Source organism: Anomaloglossus baeobatrachus, chromosome 4 (genome assembly GCF_048569485.1).
Source record: "Anomaloglossus baeobatrachus isolate aAnoBae1 chromosome 4, aAnoBae1.hap1, whole genome shotgun sequence".
NCBI classification, from domain to species: Eukaryota; Metazoa; Chordata; class Amphibia; order Anura; family Aromobatidae; genus Anomaloglossus; species Anomaloglossus baeobatrachus.
Genome location: NC_134356.1, coordinates 56,050,501 through 56,073,751, shown reverse-complemented (window position 1 = coordinate 56,073,751; position 23,251 = coordinate 56,050,501). Strand labels below are relative to the sequence as shown.

The following is a 23,251-nucleotide window of genomic DNA, read 5'->3' as shown; positions in this document are numbered from 1 at the left end:
ATATGACTATGCGGTGTACGTTAGAGTCCGGCCGGCACCTAAGGCTACACCTCTATACTAGCTGGCAACTCCTCAGCTATATAGTAATAAGGGTATCCCGCGTCACGGAGGAGGGGTACAAAATGTATTCCCTCCGGACTTGATCAGCTGCACCAATATTTTTTATTGTCCTAACTCACTATCTTCGGTCACGTGAAAATCTTCCGTGTCACGGAGGAGGTCGTACAAGAATGCATATGCACATACAAACAAGTCCCGGCCTCCGGACTTGGTCAGCTGTACCAATATTTAAACGTCCTAACTCACTATCTTCGGTCTCGGGAACCCCCCCGCGTCTTTAATTACAGACCGGGTCAGTCTAACTAGCTATATCCAGCCACCACCATCTTTCCTGCCCTAACAACCGTCCTCTGGATCCCTTGTGACACTCGATCCACACCTCAGGGCTGGGATCGTGCTCTAAGCTCCAGCGGGCAACACCCCTGAGTCACAATCAGGTACCTTTTAACACCGATATGGACACACAGCCCGTCACTCCCTCCTCTCCAAAACCAACCACAACGGTAGTGAATACACAGTATGTAACACTTACCCGTGGGGTCGGAGGTGATCAGCCTGGTTGGAGCGGAGGGAGGTCTCAGTCCGTGACATCCAAACGATCGGTATTTGCAGGTCGGTATTGCGTCCTTGAAGGAGCTCCACGTTGGGTGCGCCAAACTGTCAAGGGAGGAATTTTGGGTCAAGACTGCTAATGGAGTCTTCGTTTAGGATCCAGAGACGGTGCCCCATTAATGCTGTATACCAGTGCCGATATATATCAATCCATGTATATAAGACAAAGAACACAGACATGCTCTCTTTTCAGCCAGCATCACCAACTGACTCGTATAATACGATAGATCCAATTATACAGTAAGTAAGCATAAATAACCTTGAAACTAACGAAGGAGTGCGTTCACTCCCCAATTTCTCACATCACTCCTGCCCTCCCGTACATTCCTTTTGTGTGAACATTACTGATAAGACTTTGTAGCTTCACATCCTGGCTTCATCATCTTTAGTTAACTCCTTCATGATTATACAACTTTGAATTATACTATAGATCTGTGCAATTGCTACATAGACAGACAGATAATTTTGCATCTACATCTAGATTTTGATTTAGTTATATACACAGATATTCTTATTACGTTTAAACAAACATACTACAGCTCAGGTGACCTCCACAGTGCCATAATTCACGAGTTAAATCTCTCCAATGTAACATCAGATATTTTTCACCTTAATCAATACCTTAATATGTGTCTCCCTCCGATAGATTGCTGCCACCGCCCCACAACAGAGAACGCCGGCACTTGGTGCCAAGGGAAAACCAGTCGTTTTTACAGCTGCACAACCAGACGAAGAAAGCAGCTCAGAAGAAAGCGAAGATGATTCCGATGAGCCTGTAAAAGCCAAAAGTCGGGTAAGTAAGGGCTAGTAAAGTGGCCTATGCACATTTTGGTGACTTTATCTAGACTGTAGATAAATGGGCGCAAGCGTGACTAGTATACCCTGGCATCATCAAGGAGACTTGGATAAGACCTATTCGGTCAGAGCCCATGTTAGCCATCCCTCGGGAGTCAACAGATAACAAAGATGGCTGCACAAGGTGATTGTCTTGTGTTCTGCTCACTTAGAGGGAATCTGTCAGATGATTTTGTAGTGCAATACTAATGTTATCTTGAAATCGGGCTTAAAGGGGTTGTCCACTACTTTTACATTGATGGCCTATCGATAGGTCATTAATGACCTATCGGCCCAGCTCCGACCCCTGCACCTCCCCGCCAATCAGCTGTTCTTGGCACAGGCAGCCAGAAATGCTCAGCCGGCACTGGTGGTTCTGATGCCTGCAGTGAAGCGCGCTTGGGGGCTCGATGGTGCTTGCGGTGAAGCGTGCTGGGAGTCCATCTTGCCTTCGGTGCAGCATGCTGTTGGCTCTCTGGTGCCTGCAGTGAAGCGTGCTGGTGGCTCTGATGCCTGCGGTGCAGCATGCTGGTGGCTCTCTGGTGCCTGCAGTGAAGCGTGCTGGTGGCTCTGATGCCTTTCAGTGAAGCGTGCTGGTGGCTCTGATGCCTGCAGTGAAGCGTGCTGGTGGCTCTGATGCCTGCGGTGAAGCGTGCTGGTGGCTCTGATGCCTGCAGTGAAGCGTGCTGGTGGCTCTGATGCCTGCAGTGAAGCGTGCTGGTGACTCTGATGCCTGCAGTGAAGCGTGCTGGTGGCTCTGATGCCTGCAGCGAAGCGTGCTGGTGGCTCTCAGGTGCCTGCAGTGAAGCGTGCTGGTGGCTCTGATGCCTGCAGTGAAGCGTGCTGGGGGCTCAATGGTGCCTGTCTTGAAGCGTTCTGGGCCTTGAATGCTGCCTTCGGTGAAGCGTGCTGGGGGCTCACTGCTGCCTTCGGTGAAGCATACTGGGGGCCACTGCTGCCTTTGGTGAAGCGTGCTGGGGGCTCTCTGCTGCCTGCGGAGAAGTGTGCGGGTGGCTCACTGCTGCCTGCGGTGAAGCGTGCTGGTGGCTCTGATGCCTGCAGTGAAGCATGCTGGTGGCTATGCCTGCGGTGAAGCATGCCGGTGGCTCTCTTGTGCCTGCGGTGAAGCATGGTGTTGTTCTCTGATGTCTTGTAGCGAAGTATCAGGAAATCCTAAGTGAAAATGTCGTACCTTTTCGTAAGGACCATTTTTATTATTAATTTTCTTCCTATTCTGAGTATAACATTAAAAACATTAAAATGAGTAAAAATGGGATGAAAGTTCTGCAGCTCAATAAACATGTCCGCAGCTCATGATCCATCCTACTAAAGCTGCCTCATCTCCTGAAGATCTGGAGTCCTTTATGCCTTTATCCAGGATTGCAGTGTTTTTGTGTCTTAGTTTATTTTTATTCTATTTTTTTTGTCGCTCCATTGGGAGACCCAGACAAATGGGTGTATAGGCTATGCCTCCGGAGGCCGCACAAAGTATTACACTAAAAGTGTAAAGCCCCTCCCCTTCTGCCTATACACCCCCCGTGCTCCCACGGGCTCCTCAGTTTTTATGCTTTGTGCGAAGGAGGCAGACATGCACGCACAGCTCCATAGATTGGTCAGCAGCAGCTGCTGACTATGTCGGATGGAAGAAAAGTGGGCCCATATAGGGCCCCCAGCATGCTCCCATCTCACCCCACTCTTGTCGGCGGTGTTGTTAAGGTTGAGGTATCTATTGCGGGTACGGAGGCTGGAGCCCACATGCTGTTTTCCTTCCCCATCCCCCTTAGGGCTCTGGGTGAAGTGGGATCCTATCGGTCTCCAGGCACTGAGACCGTGCTTCATCCACAACTCCTGGGAGCCTGCTGGATAGGAGCCGGGTATCGTTCAGGGACATGGCCCTGCTACTCTGTGTCCCCGTGGGGACCGAGCACAGCAACACTCCAGCATTGCTGGGTGTGCTAGTGCACCGGGGACCGCGGCGCTGACCGGGTTAAATGTGCCATTACACACTCAGCGTCGCTGAGTGTGTTTATGTAGGGGGACTACCGCGCTGACCGCCGCCGCCATGTTTAGCACTGAGGCGCGCCGGGGACTTGTAGGCTTTTGCGGCCTAGTCTTTCTTCCTCCCGCCCACAGCCCTGACAAGCAGGGGAAGGGCGGGACGCTGTACAGACGAGCAGCAATGAGGGCTGGAGAATGCTTTGCATACTCCACCCCCCTCACTGTGCACTGTGGGGCACCAGTTCCCGCACTTTCTGGGTCACGCCCACGGCTCCCCCCTCTCCTCAGGACGCCGGCAGCCATTCCTGTCAGCTCCTCGGACGCTGCAGAGGGGGACAAATTCTGGGAGACCCAGGCAGGGATTCTAGTGGCCTCACAACCGCTTTAAGCGGGTGGTAAGCAGCACCTGTGGTGCTATCCCCATTGTGCAGAAGTGTAATTATATGTTTATGGTATATACTTTACACTGTATAGTGCACAGTTGTTTTCTGGCTATATACCCTATTGTGTTGCTCAGGGAAGACAATAGCATGGCGCCCACAAAAGGCAGGGGTGCCAAAACACAGGCTTACAATGCTGCCTGCGCCGCATGTACGACTGCTCGGCCCTACTGCACTTGCTCAGCCGGAGCCTCTGCGAAGAGGGGCCCAGGGGGAGCCACCTGCTGACACTCTCCAGGTGACAGGGACGGAGTTTGCAGTCTTTACGGATAAACTCTCTGAAACTATGGCTAAGATACTAGAAGCCTTGCAGTCCAGACCGGTATCTCAGCACAGGGACTCTGTTGAATCATTGTTCCCTGGCCCCCCTCAGTTGGACCAACAATGTCCCCCCGGGGTATCTCATAGATCCCAGGCTGGGGGCTCTGACACGGACCCCAGCCCCAGACCGATTAAGCGAGCTCGCTTGGAAATTCCCTCGACATCATCATATTGTTCAGGGTCTCAGCGGGGGGAATCTCTGGTTGATGACGCGGAGACAGCTGATCAGGATTCTGATCCTGAGGCCGCTCTCAATCTTGATACTCCGGACGGGGACGCCATAGTGAACGATCTTATTGCGTCCATCAATCGAATGTTGGATATTTCTCCCTCAGCTCCTCCGGTGGAGGAGTCAGCTTCTCAGCAGGAGAAATTCCGTTTCAGGTTTCCCAAGCGTACACAGAGTATGTTTCTGGACCACTCTGATTTCAGAGAGGCAGTCCAGAATCACCATGATTGTCCAGATAAGCGTTTTTCTAAGCGCCTTAAGGATACACGTTATCCCTTTCCCCCTGACGTGGTCAAAGGTTGGACTCAGTGTCCCAAGGTGGATCCTCCAATCTCCAGACTGGCGGCTAGATCCATACTTGCAGTGGAAGATGGGGCTTCACTCAAAGATGCCACTGACAGGCAGATGGAGCTCTGGTTGAAATCCATCTATGAAGCTATCGGCGCTTCTTTTGCCCCAGCATTCGCAGCCGTATGGGCGCTACAAGCTATATCAGCAGGTCAAGCGCAAATCGACGCAGCCACACGCACTTCCGCGCCGCAGGTGGCGTCCATTACCGCTCAGACGTCGGCAATGGCGTCTTACGCTATTAATGCTGTCCTGGACTCTGCGAGCCGTACGGCGGTTGCATCCGCCAATTCGGTGGTACTCCGCAGGGCCTTGTGGCTACGGGAATGGAAGGCAGATTCTGCTTCCAAAAAGCGCTTAACTAGTTTGCCAATTTCTGGCGACCGATTGTTTGGCGAGCGTTGGGATGAAATCATCAAACAATCCAAGGGAAAGGATACATCCTTACCCCAGCCCAAACCGAACATACCCCAACAGAGGAGGGGGCAGTCGAGGTTTCGGTCCTTTCGGGGCGCGGGCAGGTCCCAATTCCCCTCGTCCAAAAGGCCTCAGAAAGATCAAAGGAACTCTGATTCATGGCGGTCTAAGTCACGTCCTAAAAAGACCACCGGAAGTGCCGCTACCAAAGCGGCTTCCTCATGACTTTCGGCCTCCGCAATCTGCATCCTCGGTCGGTGGCAGGCTCTCCCGCTTTTGCGACACCTGGCTGCCACGGGTAAAAGACCGCTGGGTGAGAGACATTCTGTCTCACGGTTACAAGATAGAGTTCACCTCTCGTCCCCCGACTCGATTCTTCAGGTCATCCCCGCCTCCCGAGCGAGCCGAGGCTCTTCTGCAGGCGCTGGGCACTCTGAAGGCAGAAGGAGTGGTGGTCCCTGTTCCTCTTCAGCAACAGGGTCACGGTTTTTACTCCAACCTGTTTGTGGTCCCAAAGAAGGACGGGTCTTTCCGTCCTGTCCTGGACCTGAAACTGCTCAACAAACACGTAAAGACCAGGCGGTTCCGGATGGAATCCCTCCGCTCCGTCATCGCCTCAATGTCCCAAGGAGATTTCCTTGCATCGATCGATATCAAAGATGCTTATCTCCACGTACCGATTGCTCCAGAGCACCAGCGCTTCTTGCGCTTCGCCATAGGAGACGAACACCTGCAGTTCGTGGCACTGCCGTTCGGCCTGGCAACAGCCCCACGGGTTTTCACCAAGGTTATGGCTACTGTAGTTGCGGTCCTCCACTCTCAGGGTCACTCGGTGATCCCTTACTTGGACGATCTCCTGATCAAGGCACCCTCTCAAGAGGCATGCCAACACAGCCTCGACGCTACTCTGGAGACTCTCCAGAGTTTCGGGTGGATCATCAATTTTCCAAAGTCAAATCTGACACCGGCCCAATCGCTGACATATCTTGGCATGGAGTTTCATACCCTCTCAGCGATAGTGAAGCTTCCGCTGATCAAGCAGCGGTCGCTACAGAAGGGGGTACAATCTCTCCTTCAAGGTCAGGCACACCCCTTGAGGCGCCTCATGCACTTCCTGGGGAAGATGGTGGCAGCAATGGAGGCAGTCCCTTTCGCGCAGTTTCACCTGCGTCCTCTTCAATGGGACATCCTTCGCAAATGGGACAGGAAGCCGACGTCCCTCGACAGGAACGTCTCTCTTTCTTCAGCGCTCTATTGGGAGACCCAGACGATTGGGTATAGCTACTGCCCTCTGGAGGCCACACAAAGCACTACATCAAAAGTGCAAGGCCCCTCCCCCTCTGGCTATACCCCCCCCGTGGTATCACGGGTTCTCCAGTTTTAGCTTTGTGTGCGAAGGAGGTCAGACATCCACGCATAGCTCCACAGATTTTAGTCAGCAGTAGCTGCTGACTATTTCGGATGGAAGAAAAGAGGACACATATAGTGTCCCCAGCATGCTCCCTTCTCACCCCTGGATGGTGTTGTAAGGTTGAGGTACCTATTGCTGGTACGGAGGCTGGAGCCCACATGCTGTTTTCCTTCCACATCCCCCTGAGGGGCTCTGTGGAAGTGGGATCCTGCCGGCCTCAAAGCTCTGACGCCGGGCTCCATCCACAGACCCATTTGAACCTGCTGGATTCGGAGCTGGAGTACCGTTCAGGGACATGGCCCTGCACCATTACAGGTACTCTGTGTCCCCGTACACACAGGCACAGCACACTCCAGACTTGCTGGGTGTGCTAGTGCGCCGGGGACAGTAATGGGTTACAGTCACTGCAGCTTTGCTGAGTGACTTTGTGTTTTGGGAACTACCGCGCCGGACGCTCCGGGAGCGGTGGCGCGGCTGGGACTTGTAGTTCGCCGGGGACTGGGCGCCGACCGCGCTTTTACGGCGGCGGCGCTTATAAATCCAGTCCCCGGCTTCTGCGGCCTAGTGCCGCTTCGTTCCCGCCCCCTCCCTGTCACTCAGGGAAGGGGACAGGCGCTGAGCAATCAGCAGCGCCGAGGGCTGGAGCCTTTTTACATGCTCCAGCCCTCTCACTGCACACTGTCGGACGCCGGATTCCCGCTCTGCCTTGGGGGCACGCCCACGGCCCGCCCCTCCTCACATGAGCTGGGGAAGAAGCCGGCAGCCATTACTGAAGTCCGAGCTCGGATTTCGGCAACCAGGCAGGACGGTGGCGATCATACACCCGCTTATAGGCGGGCGGTAAGAGGCACACATAGTGCTGACCACAGATAACTGCAGTGTGTACATGTGTTGTTTTTAACTGCACAGGTCGCTATATGCCCGCTTGGGGAGCGACACATTAGCAGCAGGAGGAAAGCAGGTGTGCTAAGGCACAGGCTTTCTAGGCTGCTTGTATTGCACGACTGAGGTGTTCATTTGTGTTTATGTGTTATACATTGCACTGTACAGTCGCTAGTCTTAGCTACCTGGAATGGCTAGACTACAGCAGCAGAAAACCAAGGGTGCTGGGGCACAGGTTTTTTTCTATGCTGCTTGTATTGCATGGGCTGCAGTGTGCATTTGTACTTGTGCTTGTATGCTATACATTGCACTGTATGGTCACTCTTCTGGGCTATATTCCCCTGGATGACTTGTCTACAGCAGCAGAAGAGCTGGGGTGCCAGGGCACAGGCTTCTAGGCTGCTTGTATTGCATGTGCTGCAGTGTTCATTTGTACTTGTGCTTGTATGCTATACATTGCACTGTAGGGTCACTCTTGGCTATATTCCCCTAGATGACTAGTATACAGCAGCATAGGAGCAGGGGTGCCAGGGCACAGGCTTCTATGCTGCTTGTATTGCTTGTGCTGCAGTGGTCATTTGTACTTTATGCCTGTATGCTATACATTGCACTGTACGGTCACCAATCTTGGCTATATAATTCTAGATAGCTAGTCGGCAGCGGCAAAACAGCTACACAGATTTTCAGTGCTGTTTTTACTACATGGGAGGCTGTTCATGACACCGTCCCATTGTGTGCATGCTCCCCCGTAGCACGTGCCGGGGTCTCTAGCACTTCGTCTGCCTGGGTCTCTACTAGTTGTGGCCAAAGAAACCACCTGTCAACCCTGTCCATGGACAGGGACGGAGTAGTCATAATATAGAGACTTGCAGTCCAGACAGGCCATGGGCAATCTACTGGACCAAAAGGCAGCTCTTCAGGGCTTTGATTCTGACATAGCTATCGATCCGGATACACCGGGTGGTAACGCCATACGGAATGATCCTATACCGTCCATCAATGGAAGGTTGGATCTTTCTCCCTCAGCTCCCCCAGTGGAGATAGGAGACGAACAGGAGAAGTCCCTTTTCAGTATCTCACACAGATGTTGAGTATTTTTCTGGCCACGCTGACTTCAGAGAAGCAGTCCAGGAACACCACGCTTACCAGATAAGCGTCTTCTCCAAACGTTTTTAGGATACACGTTATCCCTTTTCCCCTGACGCGGTCAGTGCTGGACCCAGGGTCCAAAGGTGGATTCTCCAATCTCCAGGCTTGCATATAGAGCCATAGTTGCACTGGAGATGGGGCTTCACTTCAAGATGCCATTCACAGACAGATGGACTCTGGTTGAAATCTGTCTAGGAAGCTATCGGCGTGTCGGTTGCTCCGGCATCCACAGCCGTATAGGCAACATAACCGCTTCAGCTGTTCTTGCGCAGCTGGCCTTGAGCACAGGGACATCTGTACCGCAGAGGCGTCCGTAACCCGCAATGTCTGCACTGCGACTTACCCTGTTAATACTGTCCTAAAAGTACAGTCGAGGTTTCGGTCCTTCCCAAGCTCCGGTAGGTCCCAATTGTCCTCGGGCAAAAGGGCTACAAAACCTCAGACGGGCTCAGATTCCGGCCGGGCTCAATCACGCCCAAGGAAGGCAGTCGGAGGAACCGCTACAAGGCGGTCTCCTCAGGACTCTCAGTTCTCTCTCTCTCTCCGCATCCGCGGTTGATGGCAGAACCCCCCGCCTTTGGCGACATTTAGCTGCCACAGGTCACAGACCGGTGGGTGGCGAACATTGTGCTCACGTGCACAGGACAGTGTTCTAATCTCGTCCTCCGACTCCATTTCCCTGCTGCAGGCGGTGGATGCTCTAAGAGCAGAAGGAGTGGTGATCCCTGTCCCCCCTCAGGAACGAGGGCGAGGGTTTGTACTCCAATCTCTTTGTGGCTCCAAAAAAGGACGGTTCCTTCCGTCCCGTTCTGGTCCTGACACTGCTCAACGAGCATGCGAACTCCAGGCGGTTCCGGATGGGATCCCTCCGATCCGTCATTACCTCAATGTCTCGAGGAGACTTCCTTGCCTCAACAGACATCAAAGATGCCTATCTCCACGTGCCAATTGCTACGGAGCACCAACGTTTTCTACGTTTTGTGATAGGAGACGAACATCTTCAGTTCGTAGCTCTGCCATTCAGTCTGGCGACAGCCCCACGGGTGTTCACCAAGGTCCTGGCAGCAGTGGTAGCAGTCTTGCACTTTCAGGGACACCCGGTGATCCCATACTTGGACGATCTACTCGTCAAAGCACCCTCCCTCGAGGCATGCCAATGCAGCCTGAATGTTACGCTGGAGACTCTCCAGACTTTCGGGTGGATCATCAATTTGGCAAGGTCAAATCTGTCTCCGACTCAATCACTAACGTATCTCGGCATGGAGTTTCATACTCTATCAGCAATAGTGAAGCTTCCGCTGAACAAGCAGCGTTCACTGCAGACAGAGGTGCAGTCTCTCCTTCAAGGCCAGTCGCACCCCTTAAGGCGCCTCATGCACTTCCTAAGGAAGATGGTGGCAGCCATCGAGGCAGTTCTCTTTGCGCAGTTTCATCTGCGCCAACGGCAATGGGACATTCTCCGCCAATGGGACGGGCAGTCAACCTCCCTGGACAGGGAAGTCTCCCTTTCCCAGACGGCCGAGGACTCTCTGCTATAGTGGCCATAGCCCCCATCCTGGGCACTGGTCACGACAGATACGAGTCTGTCAGGGTGGGGAGCAGTTTGTCTCCGCCACATGGCTCAGGGGACGTGGACTCAGCAGGAGTCCACCCTTCAGATCGATGTTCAAATCGGGGCAGGGTATCTTACCCTATTAGCCTTCCAGAAGTGGCTAGAAAGAGAGCAGATCCGAATCCAGTCGGACATCTCCACAGCGGTGGCATACATCAACCACCAAGAAGGGGCGCGCAGTCAGCAAGCCTTCCAGGAAGTCCGGCGAATCCTTATGTGGGTGGAGGACACAGCATCCACCATATCCGCAGTTCACATCCCGGGCGTAGAAAACTGGGAAGCAGACTTCCTCAGTCGCCAGGGTATGGACGCGGGGGAATGGTCCCTTCACTCGGACGTGTTTCAGGAAATCTGTTGCCGCTGGGGGGTGCCGGACGTCGACCTAATGGCGTCTCGGCACACCAACAAGGTCCCGGCATTTATGGCACGATCGCGCGATCACAGAGCTCTGGCGGCAGACGCCTTAGTGCAAGATTGGTCGCAGTTCCGGCTCACATATGTGTTTCCACCTCTGGCACTCTTGCCCAGAGTACTGCGCAAAATCAGATCCGATTGCAGCCGAGTCATACTCGTCGCACCAGACTGGCCGAGGAGATCGTGGTACCCGGATCTGTGGCATCTCACGGTCGGCCGACCGTGGTCACTACCAGACCGACCAGACTTACTGTCCCAAGGGCCGTTTTTCTCCATCGGACTTCTGCGGCCCTGAACCTGACTGGGTGGCTTTTGTGTCCTGGATCCTAGCGTCTTCAGGATTATCCCAAGGGGTCGTTGCCACCATGAGACTGGCTAGGAAGCCCACGTCTGCTAAGATATACCACAGAACGTGGAAGATTTTCTTATTCTGGTGCTCTACTCAGGGAGTGTCTCCCTGGCCATTTGCATTGCCTACTTTTCTTTCCTTCCTACAATAGGAGTCAGAAAAGGGCTCGTCGCTCGACTCCCTCAAAGGGCAAGTCTCAGCACTATCCGTGTTTTTTTTTCAGAAGCGGCTAGCACGTCTTTCTAAGGTGTGCACGTTCCCGCAGGGGGTTTGTCATATCGTACCCCCGTACAAGCGGCCGTTAGATCCATGGGATCTGAACAGGGTTCTAGTTGCTCTCCAGAAGCCGCCTTTCGAGACTCTGAAGGAAGTTTCTTTTTCTCGCCTGTCACAGAAGGTGGCGTTTCTTGTTGCGATCACATCGCTTCGGCGAGTGTCTGAGCTGGCAGCTCTGTCATCCAAGGCTCCCTTCTTGGTGTTTCACCGGGACAAGGTAGTGCTGCGCCCCATTCCGGAGTTTCTCCCTAAGGTCGTATCCTCGTTTCATCTTAATCAGGATATCTCCTTACCGTCTTTTTGCACTCATCCGGTTCACCGGTATGAGAATGATTTACGTTTGCTAGATTTGGTGAGAGCACTCAGAATCTACATTTCCCGCACGGCGCCCATGCGCCGGGCCGATGCACTTTTTTGTCCTTGTCGCTGGTCCGCGCAAGGGGTTGCAGGCTTCTAAAGCCACCCTGGCTCGATGGATCAAAGAACCAATTCTAGAGGCCTACCGTTCTGCGGGGCTTCCGGTTCCTTCAGGGCTTAAAGCCCACTCAACCAGAGCCGTGGGTGCGTCCTGGGCATTACGTCACCAGGCTTCGGCTCAACAGGTGTGCCAGGCAGCTACCTGGTCCAGTCTGCACACTTTCACCAAGCATTATCAGGTGCATACCTATGCTTCGGCGGATGCCAGCTTAGGTAGAAGAGTCCTGCAGGCGGCAGTGACACCCCCGTAGGGGAGGGCTGTTTTGCAGCTCTAACATGAGGTATTTCTTTACCCACCCAGGGACAGCTTTTGGACGTCCCAATCGTCTGGGTCTCCCAATAGAGCGCTGAAGAAGAAGGGAATTTTGTTACTTACCGTAAATTCCTTTTCTTCTAGCTCTTATTGGGAGACCCAGCACCCGCCCTGTTGTCCTTCGGGATGTTTTTTTGTTGTTTGCGGGTACACATGTTGTTCATGTTGAACGGTTTTTCAGTTCTCCGATGTTATTCGGAGTTAATTTGTTTAAACCAGTTATTGGCTTCCTCCTTCTTGCTTTGGCACTAAAACTGGAGAACCCGTGATACCACGGGGGGGGTATAGCCAGAGGGGGAGGGGCCTTGCACTTTTGATGTAGTGCTTTGTGTGGCCTCCAGAGGGCAGTAGCTATACCCAATCGTCTGGGTCTCCCAATAAGAGCTAGAAGAAAAGGAATTTACGGTAAGTAACAAAATTCCCTTCCTCTCAGGCGACCAAAGCTTCCCTTCGGTGGTGGCTTCTTCCCACTTCATTATCGAAGGGGAAATCCTTCCTACCCCCATCCTGGGAGGTGGTCACGACGGACGCGAGTCTGTCAGGGTGGGGAGCGGTTTTTCTCCACCACAGGGCTCAGGGTACGTGGACCCGGCAAGAGTCCTCACTTCAGATCAATGTTCTGGAAATACGGGCAGTGTACCTTGCCCTGAAAGCGTTCCAGCAGTGGCTGGAAGGCAAGCAGATCCGAATTCAGTCGGACAATTCCACAGCGGTGGCATACATCAACCACCAAGGCGGCACACGCAGTCGGCAAGCCTTCCAGGAAGTCCGGCGGATCTTGATGTGGGTGGAAGCCACGGCCTCCACCATCTCTGCAGTTCACATCCCGGGCGTGGAAAACTGGGAAGCAGATTATCTCAGTCGCCAGGGCATGGACGCAGGGGAATGGTCCCTTCACCCGGACGTGTTTCAGGAGATCTGTTGCCGCTGGGGGTGCCGGACGTCGACCTCATGGCGTCCCGGCACAACAACAAGGTACCGACGTTCATGGCACGGTCTCAAGATCCCAGAGCTATGGCGGCAGACGCCTTAGTTCAGGATTGGTCGCAGTTTCAGCTCCCTTATGTGTTTCCTCCGCTGGCACTGTTGCCCAGAGTGTTACGCAAGATCAGGGCCGACTGCCGCCGCGTCATCCTCGTCGCTCCAGACTGGCCGAGGAGGTCGTGGTACCCGGATCTTTGGCATCTCACGGTCGGCCAACCGTGGGCACTACCAGACCGACCAGACTTGCTGTCTCAAGGGCCGTTTTTCCATCTGAATTCTGCGGCCCTCAACCTGACTGTGTGGCCATTGAGTCCTGGATCCTAGCGTCTTCAGGATTATCTCAAGAGGTCATTGCCACTATGAGACAAGCTAGGAAACCAACGTCCACCAAGATCTACCACAGGACGTGGAAAATTTTCCTGTCATGGTGCTCTGCTCAGGGTTTTTCTCCCTGGCCTTTTGCCTTGCCCACTTTTCTGTCCTTCCTTCAATCTGGACTGGAAAAGGGTTTGTCGCTCGGCTCCCTTAAGGGACAAGTCTCAGCGCTCTGTGTTTTTCCAGAAGCGCCTAGCCAGACTTCCACAGGTACGCACGTTCCTGCAGGGGGTTTGTCACATCGTTCCTCCTTACAAGCGGCCGTTAGAACCCTGGGATCTGAACAGGGTGCTGATGGCTCTTCAGAAACCACCATTCGAGCCAATGAGGGATATTTCTCTCTCACGCCTTTCGCAGAAAGTGGTTTTCCTAGTAGCAGTCACCTCTCTTCGGAGAGTGTCTGAGCTAGCAGCGTTGTCGTGCAAAGCCCCTTTCCTGGTGTTTCACCAGGACAAGGTGGTTTTGCGTCCGGTTCCGGAATTTCTCCCCAAGGTGGTATCCCCCTTTCATCTCAATCAGGATATCTCCTTATCCTCTTTTTGTCCTCCTCCAGTTCACCAATGTGAAAAGGATTTGCACTTGTTAGATCTGGTGAGAGCACTCAGACTCTACATTTCTCGTACGGCGCCCCTGCGCCGCTCGGATGCACTCTTTGTCCTTGTCGCTGGCCAGCGTAAAGGGTCACAGGCTTCCAAATCAACCCTGGCTCGGTGGATCAAGGAGCCAATTCTCGAAGCTTACCGTTCTGCTGGGCTTCCGGTTCCCTCAGGGCTGAAGGCCCATTCTACCAGAGCCGTGGGCGCGTCCTGGGCTTTGAGGCACCAGGCTGCGGCTCAGCAGGTGTGTCAGGCGGCTACCTGGTCGAGCCTGCACACTTTCTCGAAACACTATCAGGTGCATACCTATGCTTCGGCGGATGCCAGCCTAGGTAGACGAGTCCTTCAGGCGGCGGTTGCCCACCTGTAGGAAGGGGCCGTTTTACGGCTCTATTACGAGGTATTAATTTACCCACCCAGGGACTGCTTTTGGACGTCCCAATTGTCTGGGTCTCCCAATGGAGCGACAAAGAAGAAGGGAATTTTGTTTACTTACCGTAAATTCCTTTTCTTCTAGCTCCAATTGGGAGACCCAGCACCCGCCCCTGTTTTTTTGTGTACACATGTTGTTCATGTTGAAAGGTTTCAGTTCTCCGATATTCCTTCGGATTGAATTTACTTTAAACCAGTTTATAATTTTTTTCCTCCTTCTTGCTTTTGCACCAAAACTGAGGAGCCCGTGGGAGCACGGGGGGTGTATAGGCAGAAGGGGAGGGGCTTTACACTTTTAGTGTAATACTTTGTGCGGCCTCCGGAGGCATAGCCTATACACCCAATTGTCTGGGTCTCCCAATTGGAGCTAGAAGAAAAGGAATTTACGGTAAGTAAACAAAATTCCCTTCTTTTTCTGATTTACCACAAGGCACCAACTCCAGCAGTCACAGCGAGAACGGTCAAGTCTGTAATGAAGCCTACAGCATTGACCCCGTCATCCCAGGGAAGCGCTGCAGCAGCAAGAACTCCTGCAAAGATGGCGGCTGATGAGACAAGTGAGGACTCGGACAGTGACGATGAGGAGGTAATTCTGCGTGTTAGGAGCAGGACTTTTCTAGCAGTGACTTATCATGGCCTGGGAGAACAGACATGGCACTAGTTGTGCAGATTTTCACTATTGATTGCCGTAATAGACCGATAGCAAAGGTAGGAAATCATTTTTTCTTCATCGTTCCTTATGGGAGACCCAGACCATGGGTGTATAGCTTCTGCCTCCGGAGGACACACAAAGTACTACACTAAAAAGTGTAGCTCCTCCCTCCTAGCATATACACCCCCTGGATAACCAAATATAGCCAGTTCAATGCTTTGTGTTCAGGAGGCACACATCCACACATGCATTCTCATCTGATTTTGATTTTTGGAAAAGAGTTTGAAGAAAAGCGGGTCCAAGCTGGACTCCCGGCATGTCCCTTCTCACCCCACTGTGTCGGCGGTGTTGTTAAGGTTGATTTCAGGGCTGGAGCCTTACATGCCGCGCTCCTTTACCATCCCTCGGGCTCTGGCTTGAAGTGGGAGCCAGCACGGTTCTCCCTGCCTGGCAGGAGACCGGTCTCCATCCGCAGCCCTTTCAGGATCCTGCCGTACGGAGCACTCATCCCTCAGGGACCTGGCCCTGCGTCTCACAAACTAAGTATCTGAGACGTTATTTTCAGGGGGTCCCTTGTACTTTAATGTGGGGGAGAGTGTGCTGTGTATGTATTCTGACATTCCCGGCCGGTTCTCTGGTTTTAACCCGAGAACCGCGCCGATGGTGCCTGTTTGCCGGCCGCATTGTTAAATCTAGGCCCCGGCTTCGCCTGAGGCCTAGTTTCGATTTCACTGCCCCTGCATGTCAGTTATGCAGAGGGACAGTGCGGCTCCGCCCAGCGGCTGTTCGGCACAGGGGAGAGACACTCCTCTCTGAGGAAAGATTCCCTCCCCTGTATATCTCCTTGGCCCTCCGGATCCCGCTCTTAGAGTAGGCCCCGCCCCCTCTCCTCGCTCCGGCGCCATTTTTTCAGCGTTCTTATGCCATGTCTGCACAGCGATCGGCGCTGACTGCAGCATCTCTGGGGGTCCGGGCTGTGGGATCTGGAGGGCACAGAGACAATGTCAAACGGTCTGGCAAGCCACAACCTCCGGTTGTGGACCTGCTTATATACTGCATATATACTGCTTATATACTCTGCTGGGGGTCATTCTGGCTCAGAGCCCCCACTTCAGCAGCATGTCTCACACGAGAAGTAAGGCTGTAAGGCTGCACTCAATATGCACTGCATGTAGGCTCGTACTGCCTGTACCGAGCACACAACCACATTGTGATTCCTGCTCTAACATGGTGGTGCCTCAGCCTGGAGTCTCATCCCCAGTGGTCCCTCCGGCTGCTCCGGCTCCGGTGGCTGAACCCCCGGCTTGGGTAGAATCCTTCTCTCCATGGGACAGCTGTCCCGGACTCTGCTGAGCATGCATTAGCCCCCTTCTCAGGGCACCTCTGCTGCTACGACTCGCTCAGCAAGGCCCACAGAGGATTCTTCTTCTGGTCTCAGACCCCGTCCTCCTCAAAGGAGACGCAGGGTCCCCTCTCCTTCCTCGTCCCGCGGCTCTGATTCACGAGCTGACTCGCAGGACGAGGAGGATCCCTTTACTGGGGGCTCGGACGCTACCTCCATGTCCCCCATTGATCTGTCCGAGGGTGACGCAGATATTAGTGTTTCGATTGCGTACATTAATTCTGTACTGGACCTCAATCCGCCAGTATCAGGGGAGCAACCCTCTCTGGCAAAAAAGCACCAGTTTACCTTGCTTAAGAGAACAAGGAGTGTGTTCCTTAACCACTCCAGTTTTCAGGCCACTGTGACCAAGCCCAGGGCCTGCCCTGACTAACGCTTCCCAAAGCGTGGTTCTGATGACCGTTTTCCCTTTCCACCAGAAGTGGTCAAGGAATGGGCTCATTCACCAAAGGTGGACCCTCCGGTGTCTAGACTCTCAGCCCGGACAGTTGTATCAGTGGCTGATGGCACCTCTCTTAAGGATTCCACTGTCCGCCAGGTTGACCTTCTGGCCAAATCTGTATAGAGGCGGCAGGGGCCTCGTTCTCCCCATCTTTTGCAGCAGTGCGGGCTCTCAAAGCCATCTCTGCTTCTCTAGAGGAGATGCATTCCCTCACCAGGGACTCTATGCCCGAAATGGTTGCCTTAACTTCCAGGCTTCAGTCTTTTCATCCTATGCCATGTCTGCCAGGCTGGAGACTCTCACCACACTGCGGTGGCCTCGGCTAATTCCCTCGCTATCCGCAGGCTCCTGTGGCTTCGAGAGTGGAAGGCAGATGCTTCTAAAGAAGTTCCTTGCTGGGCTCCCTTTTGCTGGGACCAGACTATTCGGTGAACAACTGGATGAAATTATTAAGGAAGCTTTTGGCAGGAAGAGTACTTCCATGCCACAAACCAAAACCAGGAAACCTGTCCAGGGCAGGAACCAGTCGAGGTTTCGTTCCTTTCGTTCCTCCAACTGGTCGTCCTCTAAGCCCTCGGCCTCGTCCACTAACTCAGCCAAGGATCGTAAACCCAACTGGCGCACGAAGCCGCGTCCTCAGAAGACTGCAGGAGCTGCTGCCACTAAGTCAGCCTCCTCCTGGCTTTCTGGCCACGCCAGCAACGTCCTTGGTCGGTGGCAGGCTCTCCCACTTTGGCAACGTGTGGTTTCAACACGTCTCCGATCAGTGGGTGCGGGATATCATCTCCCACGGCTACAGGATAGAATTCTATCCAGCCCGCCAAACAGATTTTTTCTGTCAACTCCCCCCTGCTCCAAGGCCGCCGCCTTCTCACAGGCCGTGGCTTTCTTGCAGGCCAATGGAGTAATTGTACCGGTTCCCGACTGGGAACGGTTCTGAGATTTCTACTCAAATCTCTTCCTAGTCCCCGAAAAGGACGGTGCCTTCCGACCTGGATCTCAAGCTTCTCAACAAGCATGTTCAGGTGCGGCATTTTCGCATGCAGTCTCTGCGATCAGTGAATGACCCAAGGAGATTCCCTAGCATCCATCGACATCAGAGATGCCTATCTGCATGTGCCAATCGCAGTTTCACACCAGCGTTGGCTACGTTTTGCAATCGGAGTGGAACATTTCCAATTCGTGGCTCTTCCCTTGGGGTTAGCCACGGCCCCTCGAGTATTCTCAAGGTCATGGCAGCAGTGATTGCGGTCCTGCACCTCCAGGGGTTGGCAGTGATCTTTTTGTCCTGGACGACCTTCTAGTCAGGGCTTCATCCAGTGCAGACTGTTAGCGGAGTGCCTCGCTCACTCTCGCCACTCTAGCCAATTCGGGTGGCTTGTCATTTTGTCCAAGTCCACTCTGACTCCGACCCAGAAGCTCACGTACCCAGGGACGCAATTCGAGACTCTGCCGGCACTTGTGAAGCTGCCCTTAGTCAAACAGCAGTCCCTCCTCTGGCGGTGCGCTCTTTGCTGAGGCCCCGACGTCGTTCCATCAGGCACCTAATGCAGGTGCTGGGTGAGATGGTGGCGTCAATGGAAGCGGTTCCCTTGCCCAGTTCCATCTGCGTCCTCTGCAGCTGGACATTTTCCGCTGTTGGAACAAGCGGACTTCCTCCTTCCACGGGTTGGTGGCTTCGCCACAGACCAGGGGCTCCTTTCAGTGGTGGCTTCGGCCCCTCTCTCTTCAGGGACGCTCCTTCCTGGCCCCGTCCCGGGTGATCCTCACCATGGATGCCAGTCTATCCGGCTGGGGAGCAGTATATCTCCACCATGGAGCGCAGGGCACTTGGACTCTGTACGAATCAGCCCTCTCGATCAATGTGCTGGAAATCAGAGCTGTGCTTCAAGCTCTCTTAGCCTTTCACCATCTGTTGGCGGCCAGGCACATTCGAGTCCAGTCAGACAACGCGACAGCGTTTGCCTACATCGTCCACCAGGGCGGGACACTCAGTCGCCTGGCAATGTTGGAGGTTCAACGCATCCTTCAGTGGACGGAGGGCTCCTAGTCCACCATATCCGCAGTCCACATCCCAGACGTGGAAAACTGGGAGGCAGATTATCTCAGCCGTCAAACCGTGGACAGCGGCGAGTGGGCTCTGCATCCGGCAGTGTTTCGGTCAATCTGCCGCAAGTGGGGCACTCCGGACATGGATCTTCGCTCCACGATCCTCAGGCTTTTGCAGCAGACACACTGGTTCAAGATTGGTCCCAGCTTCGTCTGTCTTACGTGTTTCACCCTCTAGCTCTTGCCCAGAGTCCTGCGCAAGATCAGAATGGAGGGCCGTCGGGTCATTCTCATTGCTCCAGACTGACCCAGGCGAGCTTGGTACCCTGACCTTCTCCATCTGTCCGTAGAGGTGCCATGGCATCTCCCGGACTGTCCAGACCTCTCACAAGGTCCGTCTTTCCGCCAGAATCCTGTGGCTCTCAGATTGACGGCGTGGCTCTTGAGTCCTGGATCTTGACGACTTCTGGTATCCCTCCTGAAGTCATCTCCACTATGACTCGGGCTCGGAAGTATCCCTTGGCCAAAATCTATCACAGGACCTGGAGAATTTTCCTGTCCTGGTGTCATTCTTCCGGCCATGCTTCTTGGCCTTTTTGCCTTACCGACCCTTCTGTCCCTTCTACAGTCCGGTCTGCAGCTAGGACTATCCCTCAATTCCCTCAAGGGACAGGTCTCGGCTCTGTGTTGTTCCAGCGGCGTATCGCCCGGCTGGCTCAGGTGCGCTCCTTCATGCAGGGCGCATCTCACATCATTCCGCCTTACCAGCGGCCTTTGGAGCCCTGGGACCTTAATCCGGTCCTCACGGCTTCCGGAAACCCCCCTTTGAGCCTCTTAGGGAGGTTTCTTTGTCTTGTCTTTCACAGAAAGTGGTCTTTCTAGTGGCCATAACTTCCCTCAAGAGAGTCTCTGATTTGGCTGCACTCTCTTCGGAGTCACCTTTTCTGGTTTTTCATCAAGACAAGGTGGTTCTCCGTCCGACTCCGGACTTCTCCCTAAGGTGGTTTCTGCTTCCACCTTAACCGGGACATTTCCCTGCCTTCCTTTTGTCCGGCTCCTGTTCATCGCTTTGAAAAGGCGTTGCATACTCTGGATCTGGTGCGGGCGCTCCGGATCTATGTGTCTCGCACCGCTGTTCTTAGGCGGTGCACCTCTCTATTTGTGTTGACCTTGGTCAGCGTAAGGGCCTCTCGGCATCTAAGCCGACCCTAGCTCGTTGGATTAGGTCGGCCATTTCCGATACCTACCAGTGTACTCAAGTGCCTCTCCCGCCGGGGATCAAGGCACACTTGACCAGAGCTGTCGGTGCCTCTTCGGTTTTCAGGCACCAGGCTACGGCTCAGCAGGTCTGTCAGACTGCCACTTGGTCTAGTCTGCATACCTTTTCGAAGCACTACCAAGTGCATGCTCATGCTTCGGCAGATGCGAGCTTGGGCAGACGCATCCTTCAGGCGGCTGTCGCCCATTTATGAAGTTAGGTTTCGCCTACTTCTCAGTTTTTCTGTTTATTCCCACCCATGGACTGCTTTGGAACGTCCCATGGTCTGGGGTCTCCCATAAGGAACGATGAAGAAAAAGAGAATTTTGTTTACTTATCGTAAATTCTTTTTCTTATAGTTCCGACATGGGAGACCCAGCACCCTCCCTGTTGCCTGTTGGCAGTTTCTTGTTCCGCGTGTTATCACCGGCTGTTGTTGTAGACAGAGGTTCCGGTTGTTCCGGGTTTTGCTCTGTCTCTACTTGTGGGTGGATGTCCTCCTTCAGCTTTTGCACTAAATTGGCTATATTTGGTTATCCAGGGGGTGTATATGCTAGGAGGGAGGAGCTACACTTTTTAGTGTAGTACTTTGTGTGTCCTCCGGAGGCAGAAGCTATACACCCATGGTCTGGGTCTCCCATGTCGGAACTATAAGAAAAAGAATTTACGGTAAGTAAACAAAATTCTCTTTATTTAAATCCAATAGGCTTTTTTTTAACCACATACAGGGCCGGCACATGGGGCCCTAGACAAACACGGGGGCCCACTTGCTTGCCGTGCGCTCTCTTCCTCCCTCATGCGCTCTTCCCTCTGTGCGATGAGCGCAGCGTCCTGGCTGTTGGCGTCTTATGAATAGTAATAAGCGGATAGCAAAAGTGAAGCGACACTGCTCTGCTGCAGAGCACAAGGGGGGGAGCTCACAGAGGCAGAGTACGAGAGGGGGAGGAGCTTAGAGGCAGAGCACAAGAGGGGGAGGAGCTAACAGAGGCAGAACAGAAGAGGGGGTAGCTTACAGGGGCGCAGAGCACAAGGGGGGAGAGCGCACAGATGCAGTGCATGGGGAAGGAGAGAGCTTACAGAGGCAGAGCACGAGGGAGGTAGCTCACAGGCAGAGCACAGGGCAAGAAGTGCGCACGGAGGCAGAGCATGGGGGGAAGGAGAGAGCGCTCGGGGGAAAGAGCGCACGGAGGCAGCACATGGGGAAGGAGAGATCGCACAAAGGCAGCGCACTGGGGAAGGAGAGGGTGCACGGAGGCAGCGCCCACGGGGGGGGAAGGAGAGATCGCACGGAGGCAGAGCACGGGGTAAGGAGAGATTGCACGGAGGCAGCGAACGGGGGGGGGGGGGGGAAGGAGAGAGCGCACTGGGGAAGGAGAGCTTGCACGTAGGCAGCGTATGGGGGAAGTAGAGAGTGCACGGAGGCAGAGCACGGGGGAAGGAGAGTGCACGGAGGCAGAGCACGGGGGAAGGAGAGAGTGCACGGGGGAAGAAGAGATCGCACAGAGGCAGCGCACTGAGGAAGGAGAGAGTGCACGGAGGCAGCGCACTGAGGAAGGAGAGATCGCACGGAGGCAGCGCACGGGGGAAGGAGAGATCGCACGGAGGCAGCGCACGGGGGAAGGAGAGATCGCACGGAGGCAGCGCACGGGGGAAGGAGAGATCGCACGGAGGCAGCGCACTGAGGAAGGAGAGATCGCACGGAGGCAGCGCACTGAGGAAGGAGAGATCGCACGGTGGCAGCGCACTGAGGAAGGAGACATCGCACGGAGGCAGCGCACGGGGGAAGGAGAGATCGCACGGAGGCAGCGCACGGGGGAAGGAGAAAGCACAGTGGCAGTGCACGGGGAAGGAGCGAGCGCACGGGGAAGGAGAGGGACAGGCCACAGAAGAAGCACTTTGGGGAGGATTGAGAGAGTACATGGGGAGGATTATATTTAGAGATTGTATTATATCTAAACAGCTCTCAACCTCTGTATTATATTGAATTTTGGTATGTGTTAAAGAGGCCCACTGAAACTCTTTTTAGCCCGGGGCCCACGGGAACCTGGGACAGACACTCACCACATATTTGGCCATGTAACATTTAGGTGGGGATAAAGAGCACTGTTCTGTACTGTGGCCATTGTGCTCTAGTGGCCAGTGGATGTCAGGGTGGTGAAACCTTTACCATTGCACATGGATGACATATCACTGCTGAATTTTAATTGTGTTTTTAGCCTCTGAGCGACTGAAGCTGGTATTTTCTTGATTTTTTTTTTTATTTTTTTCCTAGCCTATTTCTGCTGTAAAACCCTCCGTTCTGACCACCCCATCAGCTAAACCGTCTGCACCCCCCTCTGCACATGTTCCGGATTCAGATGCCGACTCTGAAAGCAGCGACTCCTCCGACTCGGAAGAGATAACGGTATGTTGAGTCATTGCTGTTTTCTTTGTCGCTCCATTGGGAGACCCAGACAATTGGGTGTATAGGCTATGCCTCCGGAGGCCGCACAAAGTATTACACTAAAAGTGTAAAGCCCCTCCCCTTCTGCCTATACACCCCCCGTGCTCCCACGGGCTCCTCAGTTTTTTGCTTTGTGCGAAGGAGGCAGACATGCACGCATAGCTCCACAGCTTGTCAGCAGCAGCTGCTGACTATGTCGGATGGAAGAAAAGAGGGCCCTTAACAGGGCCCCCAGCATGCTCCCTTCTCACCCCACTCTTGTCGGCGGTGTTGTTAAGGTTGAGGTATCCATTGCGGGTACGGAGGCTGGAGCCCACATGCTGTTTTCCTTCCCCATCCCCCCTAGGGCTCTGGGTGAAGTGGGATCCTAATCGGTCTCCAGGCACTGAGACCGTGCTCCATCCACAGCTCCTGAGGACTCTGCTGGATAGGAGCCGAGTATCGTTCAGGGACATGGCCCTGCTACTTTGAGGTAC

The 23,251-nt window shown here is 53.9% G+C and overlaps 1 protein-coding gene across 8 annotated transcripts in view; it reads left to right on the top strand.

Moving 5' to 3' along the window:
* TCOF1 (treacle ribosome biogenesis factor 1) overlaps nt 1-23,251 on the top strand; it is a 311,423-nt gene that overhangs the window by 233,136 nt on the left and 55,036 nt on the right. For 7 of the 8 annotated variants that reach the window (XM_075344358.1, XM_075344353.1, XM_075344354.1 and 4 more), the window contains 3 exons: nt 1,319-1,465; nt 14,960-15,115; nt 22,605-22,736. In XM_075344358.1, the coding sequence (XP_075200473.1) occupies nt 1,319-1,465; nt 14,960-15,115; nt 22,605-22,736 (435 nt within the window). The remainder of the gene's footprint in view (nt 1-1,318; nt 1,466-14,959; nt 15,116-22,604; nt 22,737-23,251) is intronic. The other variant, XM_075344356.1, reaches the window with a different exon arrangement.